The sequence below is a fragment of the Sporothrix schenckii genome, assembly GCF_000961545.1.
Source record: "Sporothrix schenckii 1099-18 chromosome Unknown Cont44, whole genome shotgun sequence".
In the NCBI taxonomy this organism is placed as follows: domain Eukaryota; kingdom Fungi; phylum Ascomycota; class Sordariomycetes; order Ophiostomatales; family Ophiostomataceae; genus Sporothrix; species Sporothrix schenckii.
Genome location: NW_015971145.1, coordinates 702,881 through 720,312, shown reverse-complemented (window position 1 = coordinate 720,312; position 17,432 = coordinate 702,881). Strand labels below are relative to the sequence as shown.

At 56.6% G+C, this 17,432-nt stretch overlaps 7 protein-coding genes and 1 non-coding gene across 8 annotated transcripts; 3 read left to right on the top strand and 5 right to left on the bottom strand.

The window, feature by feature from the left end:
* Positions 1-190: 190 nt before the first annotated feature.
* Positions 191-1,328, bottom strand: SPSK_09451 (protein Mpv17; the record flags this gene model as incomplete). The annotated part of the gene is made up of 2 exons (XM_016736023.1): positions 191-641; positions 766-1,328. The coding sequence occupies 2 exons, from the start codon at positions 1,326-1,328 to the stop codon at positions 191-193; spliced, it is 1,014 nt and encodes a 337-aa protein (XP_016586960.1).
* A 1,316-nt stretch (positions 1,329-2,644) lies between these two features.
* Positions 2,645-3,034, bottom strand: SPSK_10030 (uncharacterized protein; the record flags this gene model as incomplete). Its single annotated transcript, XM_016736592.1, has 1 exon — positions 2,645-3,034. One exon carries the CDS (start codon positions 3,032-3,034, stop codon positions 2,645-2,647), a length of 390 nt encoding a protein of 129 aa, XP_016586959.1.
* Positions 3,035-3,211: 177 nt separating this feature from the next.
* On the bottom strand, positions 3,212-5,092 carry SPSK_08874 (mannosyl-oligosaccharide alpha-1,2-mannosidase; the record flags this gene model as incomplete). The annotated part of the gene is made up of 1 exon (XM_016735460.1): positions 3,212-5,092. One exon carries the CDS (start codon positions 5,090-5,092, stop codon positions 3,212-3,214), a length of 1,881 nt encoding a protein of 626 aa, XP_016586958.1.
* Positions 5,093-6,360: 1,268 nt separating this feature from the next.
* Positions 6,361-9,143, top strand: SPSK_08504 (C6 transcription factor; the record flags this gene model as incomplete). The annotated part of the gene is made up of 3 exons (XM_016735099.1): positions 6,361-7,062; positions 7,132-7,653; positions 7,725-9,143. 3 exons carry the CDS (start codon positions 6,361-6,363, stop codon positions 9,141-9,143), a joined length of 2,643 nt encoding a protein of 880 aa, XP_016586957.1.
* Positions 9,144-9,573: 430 nt separating this feature from the next.
* Positions 9,574-11,031, bottom strand: SPSK_09187 (monocarboxylate transporter; the record flags this gene model as incomplete). Its single annotated transcript, XM_016735764.1, has 1 exon — positions 9,574-11,031. The coding sequence occupies one exon, from the start codon at positions 11,029-11,031 to the stop codon at positions 9,574-9,576; it is 1,458 nt and encodes a 485-aa protein (XP_016586956.1).
* A 3,615-nt stretch (positions 11,032-14,646) lies between these two features.
* SPSK_10915 (uncharacterized protein) lies at positions 14,647-15,147 on the top strand (the record flags this gene model as incomplete). Its single annotated transcript, XM_016737151.1, has 2 exons — positions 14,647-14,948; positions 15,012-15,147. The coding sequence occupies 2 exons, from the start codon at positions 14,647-14,649 to the stop codon at positions 15,145-15,147; spliced, it is 438 nt and encodes a 145-aa protein (XP_016586955.1).
* Positions 15,148-15,465: 318 nt separating this feature from the next.
* SPSK_11268 lies at positions 15,466-15,567 on the top strand. The gene has a single exon. It is a non-coding gene; the product is annotated as a tRNA-Pro (tRNA).
* A 271-nt stretch (positions 15,568-15,838) lies between these two features.
* On the bottom strand, positions 15,839-17,364 carry SPSK_09141 (chlorohydrolase family protein; the record flags this gene model as incomplete). The annotated part of the gene is made up of 2 exons (XM_016735720.1): positions 15,839-17,282; positions 17,357-17,364. 2 exons carry the CDS (start codon positions 17,362-17,364, stop codon positions 15,839-15,841), a joined length of 1,452 nt encoding a protein of 483 aa, XP_016586954.1.
* Positions 17,365-17,432: the final 68 nt, after the last annotated feature.

The following is a 17,432-nucleotide window of genomic DNA, read 5'->3' as shown; positions in this document are numbered from 1 at the left end:
GAGTGCTGATGTGGTTGTCAGAGTGCAGTGACTCACTCTTCTTCGATTCTACAAAGGTAAATGAAGAATCAATTAAATTCCTGTAAAATTCATAAAGTCTATGGTCTATAACAAATGAACGGCCCTTTGTAGGTGTATGAAAAACGTAAGAAAATGGCAGCGTAAATCGTATCGCCAACTCTATGGAACTCTATGGTTTGGCCGCAAGAGATGCTGCGACCGCCGGCGCACCGATGGCCGACTGTGAAGGAGGCTCACTCTGCACCGCAACAGCTGTTGGTGCGACACCCGCACCGGCCATGCCCTGGGCGGTCTCGGCCTTGCGGTTCAGGTACATGAGGTACGTCTGCCAGCCGACGGCAAAGACGCCCGCAAAGATGCTGCGGTACTCGAGCGGCACAAAAGTGAAGCTAAAGGCCGTCACGGCCGGCCACACTTTGAGCGAATTGTACATGCTGGTGGGCACCGTCTGCTGCACGCGCTCCCACGACTGCTGCAGGGACTCGCCGGCCAGCAGCGCCTGCATGCCGAAAAAGTACGTGTTGAAGATGGGCGTGAAAACGACCTGGTTGATGGAGACCTTGACGAGGAGGGAGAGGGCACGCGACCCGTAGTTGAAGTTTTGCGCAAGGTAGACGAACCTAGGAGCGGCGGTTAGCGGATGATGATGTTCGACGTCGGGGAGGGGGGAGGAAGACAATGTTGACTACAGCCGTTCACTGCCAACTGCCAACAGCCAGCTGCCAGCTACGCAGATTGACCTACCACTTGTACCCCGGAATGGCAGAGATCGCCCCAATCACCAACGACCGCACAGTGCGCTTGGGGTCGTACGGCGCCTCCCGGTTCATGCGCTGCACAGACATGTCGGCGCACAGCGCAATGACGAGCGCGCTGCACAGCTGCGTCACATAGGGTCGTCGCCGCTGGGCGCGCCCGTACGAGTCGGCCGCCCAGGTCAGTGGGCCCAGTCGCTGCCACAGCGGGAGGGGCGTGACGTTGCTGGGAAGCGGGATGGGGTCGTCCTTGGGCGGACCGGGCGACGGCAGGCTCTTGTGCGTCTCGGCCTCGGGGTGCCCTTCGGCTTTGGCTGTATGTGGTTCACGGGCCTGCTGTTGGGTCTGCTCCGACTTTGCTGTCTGTGTTGTCTGTGTCGTCTGTGTCGTCTGTGTCCGTCGTGGTGGTCGTTGGAGGCTGTTCTGTAAGCGGAACCGGAAAGTGAAAAGCGGTTGTGGCTTGGTCGCGGCGAGTTGACTCAGGTTGCGCCCAGGCGCCGGGCGCATCGGCTGTGGCCGCCAAAAAGCACGCGACAGCAGACCAGCAATCATCGTCGAGGTGCGTATGCAGGACAAAGGAAACGAAGAGTTGACAATTCGAAGAGAGGCTTGCGAAAGTGGAAACGAATAAAGAGTGGACGCCAATACGGCACAATCGAAAGTGCGATTTGCCTGTTTGACTAATATGAAGTTCCAGGTATGATGACTATGATGACACAGTCAGAGTTGTCAGGGCCTCTCAGTCTATGAAATTGTATCCGTCAGAATGCCGTCCCGTTGTGTCACTCCTCTTCGAATTTACCAAATCAATGTTTGGTTTTATGACTCTTTTGTCGGTTAATCAGATCTTTTCCTACTGTAGTCAATTTCGTGGTTTTCGTCATTTTCGTTACGCCCCGAGCAACGCGACCGATTTGGCGACTTTTAGGGGACTTGGGGTCTATTCGCTGCGGATCTCGGCTTTGCTGTGCCGAGCCGCGTTAACTGCGAGGCGTCTGCGCAACAGAGCAGTGTAGAAATCACGCCGCTACGATTGCGCCTTTGCCGCTAACAACGCCCTAAAAATCCAAAGCCTTCCCTAACCCGCGCTGACCAGCACCCGGCCGTATCCCGAGACGCCCCGAATCGGCATACTCTTCTGCCCTGTAATCTGCTGGAGTACTCCCTGGGCACTATCATTGTCGCTTTCAATGCCACTGCGCCAGGGCTGGTACCCCTGGAGCCATGCTAGCGTCCGCGTTATCGCGTGAAGGAAATGATGTCACCGAGGTTTTGAGTTCGGTAGAGAAGAGGAGGCTGTGCTATCTTACGACATGGGACCGCATAGAGAGATGGCACACATTCGTAAACTTCACATGGACATCCGAAATAACAACCATGGCCGATACAGGGAACGAATTACCACTGACGGCTCGTCCCGTGCTTTTCCATGTCGGGCATAAAGTGTAATTATCTGTGCCACACCGATGGACACCGATATTAGACGACTCGTTTTTCATTTTCTTAGTGGGCAAAAGACCTGTCGGGTTCTGAATAACATATTAAGTACGTGCCATTTGAAAAATCCACGGGATGAAAGTGTATATATAAGTATAGGTAGAAAAGTTAAAAAAAAGAAAGAAAGAAAGTCAATGACAAAGGATGGCCAAAAAAGGCAAAAAAGGCAAAAAAGGCAAAAAAAGGCAAAAAAAGGCAAAAAGAATGGACAAAAAACGTACAGCAGCGGGTATTCGCTGGTCGTCACCGACCCAACTACTAATCCGCCGATTAAAGGTTTGACTAGGGGAGAGCGGACGGGATCCCGTATTTTCCTTTATCTATGGCCGTACGTGGAAGACGAAAGTGTGATGATGTCTTTTATGGGATGGTCAGGAGGCCGCGGTCAAGATCAAGGCAAGTCCCACCACACCATCCATACTTCTGCCGCCTCTTTGTAGCCCATGTCTTGGAGGGCTCTGTGTACTCGCCGGCACCAGTCGCACCGCTCGTCTTTGTCTTCCACCGGTAGGTCCATTCCGCTCGATACGCAGAATTTTGCACGGATCTATTGTCTGGGGACGAACCCAGTCGTTCTCCGACATGTTGAGATTGTTGTCGGCGAGCTGGCCGCCGTCGACAAAACTGATGCTCGTGCCTGGCCACTTTGCAAGCGTGTCGCATATGTTGGCAATGCACCGAATGGAATGCAGTTTCCCCACGTTGCCGCTGGGGTTGCAAACATGCATACTGCTCTCTTCAGACCGTACAAGTTTGTTCATCACCAGAAAAAAACGCCAAATTGCAAGTTACTCTAGTAGTATATAACTGAAACCCTTGTCCATACACAGCCGACCTTGTCAACCCTTTGTTGACTTTGGCTTACATAAACCCCGAAGAAAATAACGTACACAATCACCTGACAAACAGAGATAACACAAGTCGTATAGCCAGCACGTCTATGCTGGCCGCCGCAGGGGGTGCGCCTCGGTGTTGAGCACGTACGTGTCGAGGCTGACGACCTGGGGGTCCTCAAAGATGAGGTAAAAGTACTTGAGCGTCTCGGCCAGCCAGAAGCTCTCCATGCTGTCGGCCCACGTCTCGAGGGGCTGCGTGCAGTCGTCGACGGCCGTGTGGGCGATGCTCGTCTGCGTCACCTTGACAATGGACTCGAACATGCCCCAGGCGCGGTCCATGAGCGTGGCGTCGCCCGTCAGGCGGTACAGGATGAAGACGCTCTCAATCGCCTCGGGCCGCAGAATGTAGCGCCGGTCTTCGTAGCGCAGCACGCCCGGCACGAGGCGCTGGTCGTCGACGACCTTGGCCACGTTGAAACTGTCGGCGTCGCCGTTCTTCTTGGGCCCGCCGGGGCGCTGCTTGGCGGCGACCTCGCCGAGCCACGTCTTCTCGTCCCAGACGCACGGCGTGCTGGCGGCGCCCGTGGCGCAGTGGGCGACGGACATGATTTCGGGCATGATGCCAAAGGGGGCGGACTCGTAGGCCCACAGGCAGCCCTCGACGAGCTGCTCGGCCACGGCCATGTCGGCCGGGCGGTCAAACAGGCGCGCGGCGAGGCCGACCATGCCGCCCGCAAAGCAGCCCAGGTGCTGCACCTTGGGCAGCGTGCGCACGGTGTCGGCGGGCAGCTTGCCGTTGGTGTTCTTGTCGCCCGGGAACAGGAGGGGCTTGGCCGACTTGGTGAGCGGGCGGAAGAAGAGGTGCTCGCTCATGGCGGCCAGCGCCTTCAGGTACATGGTGCGGTATGCGGGGACGGCGCCGCCCAGCAGCAGAAACTGCTTGGGCAGGTACTCGTAGAGCGAGTCAGCCATGCCGCCAATCGTAAAGCCGGTGCCGCCCGTGAAGTCGGCGGCCTCGGCGTTGACGACGACGGGCCACAGGCCGGGCAGGTGCGTGCGGTCCTGCTGCGCCTCGAACAGGTCCATGATGCGCTGGACGGCGTCGTAGTACTTGGGATTGCCCGTGAGCTGCGACAGGCGCGTGAACTCGAGCGACAGCGAGCCCAGCTCCGAGACCAGCGACGACCGGTGCGGCGTCTGCGAGATGCCCTTGCGCCGGTCGTTCATCTTCCACCGCGTCACCACCACATGGTTGGGCGTGTCAAAGGCCAGGTACAGCATGTCGCCCAGCTCCGTCGCCTTGGCCAGGAGGGACGGATATTGGCCGTCGCTGAGGTCGTACGCCGCCAGAAAGCCGCCCAGGTAGCGGATCGTCGTCTCAAACACATTCACCTGGTCCAGGTTGGTCGTCGAAAAGTCAATCTGGTCGACCGCGTTGACGGCGTTTTGGAACTCGGCGTGCAGGCCCATGATCCACAGCGTGTCCAGCGTGTCCACCAGCGTCGCGGCCCAGCCGCCAAACTTGCTGACGGGCGTGCCCTTGAGCGGCCGCACCTCGTCGCCCATCCATGCGTGCGTCTTGTAGCCGTTCCACGCGTGTGTAAAGTTGGCCCGCACGAGCTCGAGGCGCGCCAGGCGCACTTCCCGGGCGGCCGCCGACTCCGTCTTGAAGCTGTGCTGGATCTTGGGGATGCCCTTGAGGGTCACGGTGTTGGGCGAGGGCACCGGCCGCATCGACTCGACCGGGATCGGGTGCTGCAGCTCGACCTGTGACCAGTGGAACTTGCCGTCGTCCACCGGGGTAACGGGTGTTGTGGCGCCGCCATTGGCCTCTTCCGGGTGCGGCAGGGGCGCCGAGCCGGGTGGCAGCACATTACCCCATGGCGAAACAATGTGCTGTTTGGACTGGTAGTAGAGGATGCCGAAGATGCCAGAGAGGAGGAGACTGATGGTGAGCCGCCGTTTGCTCCAGCGGGCGGCCATGACGGAAGGAGAGTCGCGGATGCTGTTGTGTGGTAGGTGAAGGTGGTTGTCGGCGGATGCTTAAGAGTCAGGAATGTAGAATGAGGCGACAGGCGCGGTAGAGGCCGTAGACTGAATAGACGGCTCTCGAGATTAGCAATGCCGTTGTATCGTCAACGTCGACTCGCCGATTGGATGTCGACGATGAATATGCGATTGACGCGGAAGATGGAAACAAGAAAAAGCCAAGATGGCCGCCTGGGCAGAAAGAAAAGATACACACAGGCACACAGGCCGACACTCGACAGCGAGAGAAAGGTGTCGGCGTCGGGAGGATGGGGCTGATATCTTACAGTGGAGTGTGGATGGGGCGTCGTGTAGCTCGACAGGTCCAGGAGAGGTCCACGACTGGACGATAGGTCCACTGACAGGGCTGTCTTGGAAGGGGCAGTCTGGACAGGCCTAGGCTAAGCAGTCTTGGCTGGCGTTTTTCCTCTTCCAAGCTGCCAGTACTGGTCAATACTGGCAATGGTGGGCGCTGGTGCGACGCCAATGGCGACCTTTGGAGTTTATTTTGGCGTCTTTTTAGTGGTGTCTGGAGTGTTCAGGTGGAGATGAGCCCCGGAGCTTAGCGATCGGCACTGTTTTGGGTAAGTGCACTCGGCACAGCAAATGAGGGGAACACGAAAAACGAGCCATTTCTAGCATGTGTTCAGCGCGTGAAAATGCATGCTGCACGAAAAGAGACAAGGCTACAACGCGGGAGAGAGGCGGTCAATACAGTGTAAACTAGTGTTGAAAGCACTGTCTTTGGGTCTTTAGGCACTGGGGCTCTCCTTTCTCACGATCCACGACGTAGCTAATGGCCCTCACACATGCTCTTGGTCAATGCAAACCACAACCTTGCTGTGTTTCTTATTTTGTATCTGACATGGCCCATTGTGATTCTTTCCTGCATTGTGACTCTCTGGTTCGCACATCATGTCCTTCGTATCATTGGGAAGCTGCCGGCACTGTGCACGTGATCAGCTGGCATGGCCAGTCGTGGAGTTAAGGTATCTCCTTGTTTGGGGTTCTATATTGTGAAGAGCTGCTTTAATAATCACTTAACGAGTCGCATCGCCGAGCGTTATGCCACCAGCAACGAATCTGACCGACAGCGTACACAAGTGCGCGTGAAGATGTCAGCTGTCAACACACTACGACATACAACATAAACGCAACGAATGACCTGACCGGCCTCGATCGCACACAACACAAACACCACAGTTTCAAACATCATAAACATCATGGCCTCTGCTCCGACAGGCTCCATGTCGACCTCGACGCCGGCGTCCGTCGCACAGCCGGTCGTACAGACGCTGTCCCCGGCGAGAAGGGCAGACATTGCCGCAGCATCGCCGGCCTACCGCATCCAGCAACGCCGGAGCACCGCGCCCAAGCGGGTCGTCGAGCGCTCCTGCATCGTGTGCCACCGCCGCAAAGTGCGCTGCGACAAGACCATGCCGTGTGCCGGCTGCGTGCGGTCGGGCGTGCTGTGCTGCTACCCGTCCAACAAGCGGGCGCCGCGGCAGTCCAAGACGACGATTGCAGACATTGCGTCGCGGCTGGTGCAACTGGAGCGGACCATTGTGGCCGTGGCGGGCGGCGACGGGGACACCAATGAGGACGAAAGCGGAGGCTACGAGAGCGACACAGCGCGGCCAAGCCACAGTGCCGCTAGTGGCAGTCACAGCCTGGCCGCCGCGCTGGAAAGACGTGCTGGCCGTGCCGTACCGACGTCGCGTTCGGCAACCATGACGTCGAGCCATGGCGGCGACAGCCACTCAAGCGGAACATCTGACAGAGGAGGCACGAGTGAAGACCATCCGTCGCCGTTTCGTGACGGGTCACTGAGTAGGAAAGGTGCAGCAAAACGGGAGATGCTTCTCCACAACGCCTACGCAAGCCGTTACATCAACGAGATGCTCTTGTCCAAGATTCTCGAAGCGGTACGTCGTACGATGTTGTGCGCCCGCACCAATAATAAAATAATAAATACACGTGGCTAACCGAACCAGGAAGAAGAATTTCGGTCGGCGTTGGCGTCACCCAAGGACAGCGAGCAAGACGCCGAGCCTGTCTTTCCCCAAGGCGCTTCTGCAACGGCGGCACCCGCCATAACGCTCTTTGGCTTGGTCGCGAGCGGCTGCCAGAGCATCCCATGCACGCTGTCCTCCGGGGACGCCAATGCGAATGCCGCGTTCCACCCGCCCAAACGACAGGCCATACAGCTGTGGAACGAGTACCTGCATTCTGTCGAACCCATGAACAAGGTCTTGCACGTGCCAACAGCCGAAGTGAGCGTATTCACGGCCATCCACAGCCCCGAGAAGACGGATCCCGCTTTTGAGAGTCTGTTGTTCTCGATCTATTACGCAACGGTCACGTCCTATCAGCCGGCCGCGTACCAAACTGCCTTTGGCGAGGACAAAGCCGTCGCCCTTGACCGGTACCGCGCTGGCATGGAGCGAGCGCTGGTCCAGGCGCGGTTCCTCGAGTCGCCCAGCCTGCCCACTCTGCAGGCATTGACGCTGTTCTTGGTATGCCACGACCCTCTGCGACGTTTGGTAATTGCCATTGCCATGACACACGGTACTAACTGACAACACAGAGAATGTCCCGCGCGCACAGCCCCGGGCAGTCCATCTGGGTGCTGTACGGCATGGTCGTACGGCTGGCGCAGTCGATCGGCCTTCATCGTGACGGCGCCAATTTTAACCTGACGCCCTTTGAGTCTGAAATGCGCCGCCGCGTATGGGGCCACATGATCAAGCAGGACGACCGCGCCTCCGAGGACCATGGCATCGACATCGACCTGACGGAAACCGACGTCGACATCCAAGAAGCCCTCAACGTAAACGACCGCGAGCTCCACCCGGACATGACGGTTCTGCCCACGCCGCAGATGCGCTGGACGGAGATGACCCTGCCCGTGTGCATCCGCCGGCTGGGCACTACCATGGCGTACGTGACGCATCTCGTGGCAGAGACGAAAGCGTTACGGCGCGCAGGAAGTTCCGGACTGGCCCGCCATGCCTCCTCGCCCGACTTGCCATTGACCGAAGAGCGCCGCCGCGCCATCATGGCCACCCGCAACGCCTACGTCGAGGAGCTGCTCCAGCAGTGCAACATGGTCGTCCCCGTGCAGCGCTTCGCCTACAAGACGGTGCGCCTCATCCAGCGGAAAATGGAGTTTATCACGCGCCTGCAGCTGGCGGCCGCGCTGGCCACCACCGGCTGGCCGCGCCGCGCGGGGGGGAACCCCCGCTGCGCCGTCGCCAGCGACGGCGTCCTGGCGCTCGCCTGCGAGGTGATGGAGCTCAATGTCGACATTATGGAAGACGAGCTGATCCAGGACTACCGGTGGGCGGCCGAGATCTACCCGCAGTACCACCCGCTGCTGTACGTGCTATGGCACCTGTTCGTGGAGCCGATCCCGGCCTACCCCGCCGACAAGGCGGCGCTGCGGGCGCGGGCGTGGGCCGTGGCCGACAGCATGTACGAGATGGAGGATGCGCGGCAGGCGCGGCAGAGCGCGCGGGGGGGCCGGAACTCCAAGTGGGCGCTGCTGACGATGCTGCGGGAGAAGGCGCTGCGGGCGCAGGCGGCGTTGGACGGGAAGGCGATGCCCGAGAACGGGAAGACGTTGGATTCAAATTCGGATTCGACTGTGCCGCTTCCCGACGATGGAGACAACGTCCATACGGACGACGATGGAACGAGCGCAAATCAGTCCGGCGTGTCCATCACAAACGGAGCCGCGCCGGCCTCTGGGTCTGCTCTTGCGGGGACTCTTTCAGCGTTGGGTGGTCCAGCAGATGCTGCGGCTGCTGCTCTTCCTTCGTCGGCTCCTCCTTTGGATGGAGGCTCTGGCTATGGGCAGCCGACATTTGCGGACGCGGACATGACAGAGTTTCTCGGGGACAGCGCACTGGGCCTGGACATGGACGTGGACTGGGTGCGCGGGTTTATGGACTGGAACACGGTGGAAGACGATTTTCGGATGCGCACATACGATGTGAATACTTAAAGGAAGGACGATGTAACGACTACAGATGATGGAAAGTAGAAAATGGCAACTGGACTTGCGGACATGGACATGAATATTTACAATATGATGGAAATGGAGAGGTGTGATTCCGAATTTGGTATACGGAGCTATATCTAGACAAAAAAGATGAGAAAACAGGTCCAAAGTAGAGGAACATGACAGAATTAAAAGAATAGGAATCTTAGAACGCCGTATGTGAAGTGAATGCAAGCCCTTTGCCGACATTTTTAGTGTTGAGAGAGAAGGAAACGCCGGAGAGGATGCAGGCAAGAAAAAAAAAGAAAAGAGAAAACAACTACCCCGTCCCCCATCATGCCACTTTCCAACTGGCAGAATTTCTGCATTGTCCATTCTATTACGATTACGAGACTCTGAACCTGCGGCTCACACCATGCCTTTTGTTGTCGTCCTAGAAGACGGCCGTCGGCTTGAAGCCGGTGTAGATGACACGCGCGGCCAGGGTCACGGACGAGCCGAGGAGCAGCAGCACGCCGGAAAAGATCTTGACACCGAGCCAGCTGTTGTTGACGGACAGGATGGCACCGGCGATGGGGCTCGTGGTGAGGCTGGGGATGGCGGCGATGAGAAACACGAGACCGGTGCGGTAGCCAATCTCCTTGGGCGCGGACACCTGGGCGACGAGCGAGCCGATGAGAGCAATGTAGGCGCCGGAAAAGAAGCCAAAGATGGCGGCAAAGCCGATCTGGGCAGACCGGTTTGTGCCGGGGATCCAGAGGGCGAGCACGACGACGCCGGCGGCGTAGCAGGCGATGATGAAGGTGTTGTACTTGCCGATGCGGTCCGACACCCAGCCGGCGAGCAGGCGGCCAAAGAGCGAGAGCGCGTTGAAGATGGACACCATGTAGAGGGCGAGGCTGGGGGTGACGTTGCCGGTGGCCAGGGCGGCGACGGGGATGTAGTCGATGGGCGCGAAGATGCCAAAGGTCATGAAGAAGATGCCCGCGAGCATGGTGGCAAAGCCGGGCTCGAGAAACGGCGTGACCATCTGCTTACCGGTCAGGGGCGGGGCCCGCTGGAAGTCGGGGTGGTCGTGGTACCGGGAGCTGACGGTCAGGTTGGACATGATGAGCAGGCCCAGGATCAGAAAGGCGCTGGCGCGCATGGCCCAGCCGTAGCCGACGCTGTCGATGAGGCGGCTGACCATGATGGGGAAAATGACGCCGCCCACCGAGGTGCCCGTCGCCAAGATGCCGTAGGCGAGGCCGCGGCGCTTGCTGAACCAGCCGGGGAGGCAGCTGAGGGCGGGCTGGAAGATGGCGGCGGCGCCGATGGCGCTGCAGACGCCCTGCGACAGCATAAACTGGTAGTACTGCGAGGAGAGCGAGGCCATCATGAGGCCAAAGACGTGGAGCAGCGTGCCGCCCAGGATCAAGTAGCGCGGCCCGTACGCGTCAAACAGGCGCCCGATCACGGGACCCAAGGCCATGATGAAAAAGAGCTGCAGCGACGGGATCCACGAGATGGTGCTCGACGAGTAGTTGGACAGCGGGCCGTTCTCGTAGTAGTCCTGGAAGACGCCGATGCTGTTGATCCAGCCGAAGCTGCAAAAGGACGTGGCCCATGCGCCGAGGACGACCAGCCAGGCCTTCAGGCCGCCATCGGGCGCATCTCCAAAGGGCGAGGGCCCCTGTGCAGGCGCGGCAACGCCGTTTTTGTCGTCGTCCGCCTTGTCGTCGTCGTCACTATTGGGTGCGCCGCTGTTCTTCTCCACATCGATGACCTTGGTGCGGATGCCGGCAGGGTTGCCTTGGGCGATGGCAGCGGCTGAAACGGGTGTGTGGTCGGCACGCAGGGTGTTGTTATCGGTGTCAGTGCCGGTGCCGGACGTTGTCTCCTTATCAGACATCTTGCCTAGTGGTGGAGTGGAGTGGAGTGGTTGTGTGGTTGCAAGATGCGGGTATGGGATGACGAGAGCAGCAGCAAGTTAGCGTACGGGACGGTAATGTCTTCAGATACTCGCAGACGCTTGTTGCAGACAGTGTGGCCCCGAGACACGAGTAGGTAGTTTATGATGTGGTGATCTGACTGTCAGTGGGGATGGACGGGCAAATGTCGTGGGGGGTCTTGCAAGTATAAATAAGAGTGACAATGGAAAATGGGAGTGGATAAAAACAGAAAAAGAGAAAAACAAATGAAGTCATGGGTGGACGACCAGGCAAGACGAACGAGAACATGTTATACCGAAATGTGAAACGAAGTGGAAGACGGCGAACGGAGATACGACCTGAAGTCGTCTTCACCTCCGGGCCGTTATGCTTGTTTATTTGTTTGAATTTTATCCCATGGTCTGAAAACGTCTTCGCCTCCGGGTCGTTATTCGTTATGCTTGTTTACTGGTTTGAATTTATATCCCATTTTACTGTGGGATTTCCTTGATCCACGTTTCCGCCAGCGTGCAATATGCAGTCGGGCCTTACTTCTTCCCATGGCCAACCTACAGATCTCCGTTTCCAGTTGACGAATGACATTGAAAACGTGGAGGGAAGAAAGACACGGAAAAAAAAAAGAAAAAAGAAATGATGAGTAAATACGGCCGACGACCACGCCAACAAACAAAGACGACAAAACCAGGACACGCAAGGGCGCCGAACCGAGTTATGCAAAACACACAGATATTCACCCAAGGGCTTACAAATAGCAGCAATATGCTCGTCTCCCATCCCCATGCGTGATCCTACCTGACAGTTATGCTCTCAGGCTGAGGCTCCTTTCTGACAAATGGTCCTCTTTTGTGCTGTCATCTCTCGGCGCGGCCACAATCCGTGCGGCGAGCAACAGTACAATGGGAGAAGCTGGAAATAGAGCTACAATCCACGAGGACAGCTAAATGGACAAGATTGCGGAGAGCGGCTCTTGTCGTCGCGTGAAAAGGTTGTAAATCCCAACCGTAATGTCGGTGCCCCGGAGCTTACCAGCAGATGCACCTATCAGACGCATCGTGCAGCGGCTCGCACTCCCGCCAGTCGATGTGGGTTAGTGATTTAGGATGGAAGTCACTTCGGCGTCGGAATGCACTGCGCCGAAACTGGACATAAAGTGACTTGTACGTCGGGTGCGATGTAGCGCAATTTGCAGTGGGCCTGATTGCTTGGCTAGTACCTTTTCGCATCCCCGAGGTATCCTTTTAGCGTACGCCGAACGGTACCTGTCTGTCACACCAATAGTGCAATCCGTGAAGCTACAACCCTGAAGTGACCCACCATAGCTTTTGGCCCCGCCAATGTAAGATAGACTGACACAGCACACCAATGTAAACTCCGTGTCACGTCTTTGGAACAGCCTCTGGCATTCATTTGGCCGCGCATCGAGTTTGGGGGTAAGATATCCACGTTACTCCTGATGTTTAACTGCCAACTGTCGCTGAAGCCCCGGCGCTAAGCTTAACTCCTGAAGCCCGCAGCGGTCGTTGTTTTGGTCCCATATGAAACACGACGTTGAAATAACGTTTGTCTGCTTGGTAATCATGCGTTATGTCCAACGCCCTTTTTGGAAGCAATGTCTGTTATGTGGCCTTTATCATGATGATTTGTGCTTATGTGTGGCAGAAGCAGCCGTATTACCGCACACGACACTACCAATTGCGAGATCAATGTGGTCACGTCCACAACGTTGTAGCATGAGTATGATACTTTGGCAGTGCTTAATGCCTCCTAATATTACTAATAAGTAACATGTAGTTTATGAGAGGGATGATGACTTGGCGTGCAAATCGTTTTATTTTTATCTTTTTATTTTTTTAATTAAATACCTAAATGAACAAAAGTTTTTTGCCAGTTTTATTCAGATATGTTTTTCTCGGCTATGTAAATATTGAATAAAACTCAACTTAATATTTTCATCCCCAATGTCATCTTGTCGAACGGTGATTCATGATGACTAGGAGTTGGAGCACAACTTATGAAACAATGCCATCCAATAGTCGATGTGATTTTACTAGTCACAAAATTGGACAGCTGCATTACAAGGCACACGTTTTTGGCAATGATGATTGTATTGTCTAGAATCGCCTGCGTTTCGAGGCAACACGAACACGATGCATCACCCACCACCATGCTCCTTTCTTTACTCGACCTCCACACCATGCAGTGTTCGCATATGCCTCTGCCAGTTGGCCCTGCGCGGCATGCCATCCCGCGCTGCCTTGGTCGTACACCCGGGATACCTGCAGAAGTACAGCCTGGGGCCATGCACTTCGCGCACATGGCGGTCCAGGTCCGTCTGCGTGGAGAAGGCACGTGTGCACTGCGACTCCTCACATGAGAAGGGGCGCGTGTGTATCCGAAGATGCTGCCTGGGATGGATGGGGCATTGTTAGAAAGACTGTAATTCAACGACGCATCGCCAGAGCCACTTACGTCAAGCGTTTCCTCTTGGCAAAGATGCTGCGGCAGTATGGACACTGGAGTGGATTGTCTGCACTGGCGCTCTGTGGATCATTGCCGTTTTGATTTTGATTTTGGGTTTGGGTTTGTGGATGCTGTTGTTGGTGCTCTGGCCATATTGTTTGCTCCTCGTCTTCGTCGCCGTCCTGTCCAGCAGGCTGTACAAGTCGTAAATCACCCCAGTCGTACTCGTCGAGAGGACCTCGACTACCAACCTGTACCCAACTCGGGTCAACATACCCAAACTGATGGCAGTCACGATCTTGGTCTGAAAAATGATGTTCTTGCTGGTTGTTTGGGCTACGTGGCGCGGCTGGTTCTTGGCTAGATATTAGGGGTGGCCTCTATCGAGACGTGGAAAAAAGGTAAATCACAGCCTCCTGGTTTTTGAAGAGAGGACGACGCAACGGGCAGGCGAGGGGGAAATAAATGACCACCAAAAGCAGCGGAAAAAAATGAAATAAAAAGCAAATAAAGGAGTGACAGTAAAAAAGGCAAAAGGAGTGTACACGGAGACACAACCAAGTGCCGACCGTGGAGAAAAAGAGAAGAAAAAAAAAAGAAGCTTGAAAAGACGTCGCGGGGGAGGTAGGCTCTTCATATATGCCTGATGGGTTGGTTCCCAGATGTGAGGAGTTGGATGCGAGGTCGGCCTCACTCGATGTGATTGGCCACGAAGCAGGCCACGCCTCAAAATCTGCAGGCGGATGGGAGCTGAATAGTTTTGCACTTTTGTGAAACCTGCAGACCGGCTGCATATTTTGAGGCGTGTCCTGCATTGTGGCCAATTAGATTTTGTTTATCCTCTGGTGTCAAGATGTTTGTCTTCCTGAAGGCACAATGCGTCGTTTGGACAGATTGAGAGACGCGGTCGTCCATGGCGGCAACGCGGAGTATAAGGAGGACGGTATGTTGTCTCTAATTGTTGGGAAAGGTTATCTCTTGAATTGTAATCTTGTTGCTTGTTTGTTTCCTGTTGTTCGGTGACTGCTATTGTCTACTTTCACTCTGATATTGTCCCGTTTCACAACATCTCACAGTGTCCATTCGCCAATTTTGCCATCTCACTGTACAGTAATATGTCTTCTTTGTTTTGTTGTGGTTCCATCCAGCCGTACCGGCCTGCGTACCTTCTCCACCAGAACATGTTTGTTCGCTTCATGGCATGGGCGGAGTACCCGCGCAGCACTTCACCGAACGAAGCGCCAGACGCCTTGAGCAACGCGACGTCGTCGATATTTGTCATCCAGCTGGCCAAGCAGGTCAACTACGGCGCCCTGGAATCGAAGCGGTATTTTATGCCGGCCGGGGGTGACTCCACGGAGTTTGTCGAGATCACGGAGCAGGCTTTGATCCAAGCCAACTTTCAGAAGCTGAACACGTGAGAAACTCTGTTGGTGATACGCTGATGAGAGAAGAAGACATGCTGACAACGTCCTGCCAGGTACAAAAACTACAAGTGCGATTCTCACAACAAATTTTTTGAGGTCAATGTTTACCAAAAGGACCCGACCAACCGCCACCACTGGCGTGTCAATGTGGCCCGCCCTGCTGTCAATATTGACTTGAACGTTGGATAGAGTGCCGCTGGAGCCCCGTCTGTGAATTCCAATTGTGAATTTTGGTTGTGACTTTTGATTGTGAATGTGAATGGTTTCTTGGATGAGTTAGCTTTCAGATAGCACACTCGACAAACATGCAAATAAAACATCATGTTTGATCACTGCTACCTTACTTTCCATGCTCCATGATGATTAAAACTGAAAAGGAGTTGCTTGTTCAAATTCGGTGTGACATGCGGTTGTTTTCTCTCGCTCTCAGCGTTGGCGGCCGTTCTCGGCTCTAAATGGCCGCTGGATGAGCCGCTGCCCATCAAATGCAGGGCACCAGGCCTTGCCGGCTCAGTGGTCTAGTGGTATGATTCGCGCTTCGGGTGCAATCCCCTTCTGCAGTTTGCAGGAACATGTGCGAGGTCTCGGGTTCGATCCCCGACTGAGCCCAAATTGGATTCCAAGGAAGACGATTGACAATATGTTTTTGTCGTGTCTTTCTTGTTAGTTCGCCGTCCTCATTGCTCATTTTTTTATTGATACATCAGATGGAGAGTTCATATGGCTTTTTTTTTTTTTTTCGTAGGGTAAATGATTCATTTTAATCGTCGCTTATCATCACTCATCGTCGCTCATCTCTCATCTGTCATCACCACTCCTTGTGCTCAGTCCTCCACTCGCTGCTGCCAAACATTCAAGGTTGTCTGCTCCCCCGCATGCCCTACTTCCTCACCACATTCACCTTGTCGATGACTGCGTGCGGCGTCACGCCCCAAAACTTGCCCTCGATGGTCGGCAGCGGCCGGGCGGCCCACTGCTCCTGGATGCCGCGGGCGCTCTTGAGGAACGTGGGCTTGATGGTGTCGGCCCAGTCGGCGCCCGTGTTGGCGGCGGGCTGCAGCACTCCGTCCTTTTTGCGCCAGCGGCCGTCGACGAGGACGTGGCGGACGTCGCCGACGTTGGAGTGCAGCAGGATGGCGGCGACGGGGTCGACGAAGCCGAGCATGTTGGGGGAGTCGCCGTCGAAGACGACGAGGTCGGCCTTGGCGCCTTTGCGGATGACGCCGAGGTCGGGGCGGCGCAGGGCGAGGCCGCCGGCGACGGTGGCGAGGTAAAAGGCCTGCTCGACGTCAAACGGGTTGGGGTGGCCGATGGTGTTCTGGGCCAGCTTCTCGCGGAAGAGGGTGCGCCGCGTGACCTGCAGCCAGAGGCGGGCCTGCTGGACCATGTCGGTCGAGAAGGTAAAGTGCGTGTCGACGCCCAGGGCGCACTGGTCCAAGAACTTGTGGTTGTGCTCGTGGTCGTGGCCGTAGTGCATCTCGGACTCGGGCGTGATGGAGACGTACTGGTTGGACGACCGCAGCAGCTCGACGTCCTTATCGCTCACAAACGACGCATGCGAGATGACCACGGGCACGGGCGTGTTGAGCACCTTGTGCTTCTCCAGGACCTCCGGGCCGTGGTTGGCCACCCACGGACCGCCCAGCGAGTGCGTCGTGAGGACGTTCACGTCCTTGGTCGTGACGTACTCGACGACCGACGCCACCGTCTCGGGTGGGCTCATGGCCCACCCGTCGTACGCCACGCCAAACTCCGTCGGCGACGTCTTGAGCCGCTCGTCGGTGCGCAGCTTGTCGGCCACCTGGAGCTGCTGTGCGTGGTCGTAGCCGTTGGGCAGGTCGTGGAAGGTGTAGCACCAAAACACGCGCAGGCCGCTGTCAATGGACGCGTCCAGGCCGGCCTTGGAGGTGGCTGCGTCCCAGCAGTGGTGCGCGTGGTCCAGCGTCGTGGTGACGCCCGCGTTCAGGCACTCGTAGAGCCCGGCCAGCTGGCCCGCGTAGACGTCGTCCGCCGTGAAGGCGCCGAGGGCGGCATACTGGCCGTAGCGCACAAAGTACTCGGGCAGCGTCGTGTTGGCCGCAATCGACCGGTACGCCGTCTGCCAGCCGTGGCGGTGCGTGTCGACGAACCCGGGCGAGATGATCTTGCCGGTGGCATCGACCTTCTCGGTGTTGGCGGGCAGGTCGGCCGGCACCGGCGTGTCGGCGTCGTAGATGCCGGCGATGCGGTCGTCCTGGACCCACAGTGAGCCTGGCGCGACAACCTTGATGCGCTTGGTGGCGTCGTCAAACGTGATAATGGTGGCGTCGTGGAAGAGGATAGAGCTGGTGAGGTGTTGTCTTGGTAAGCTTCTTGTTTCGTTCCATTTGCATTGGCATTTGAGCGGGTGAATACTTACGTCGACATGATGGCGGCTGTTCAGACGAAATGGTATCACGAAATGGTATCTTGGCGATGAAGAGATGGGCAGTAAG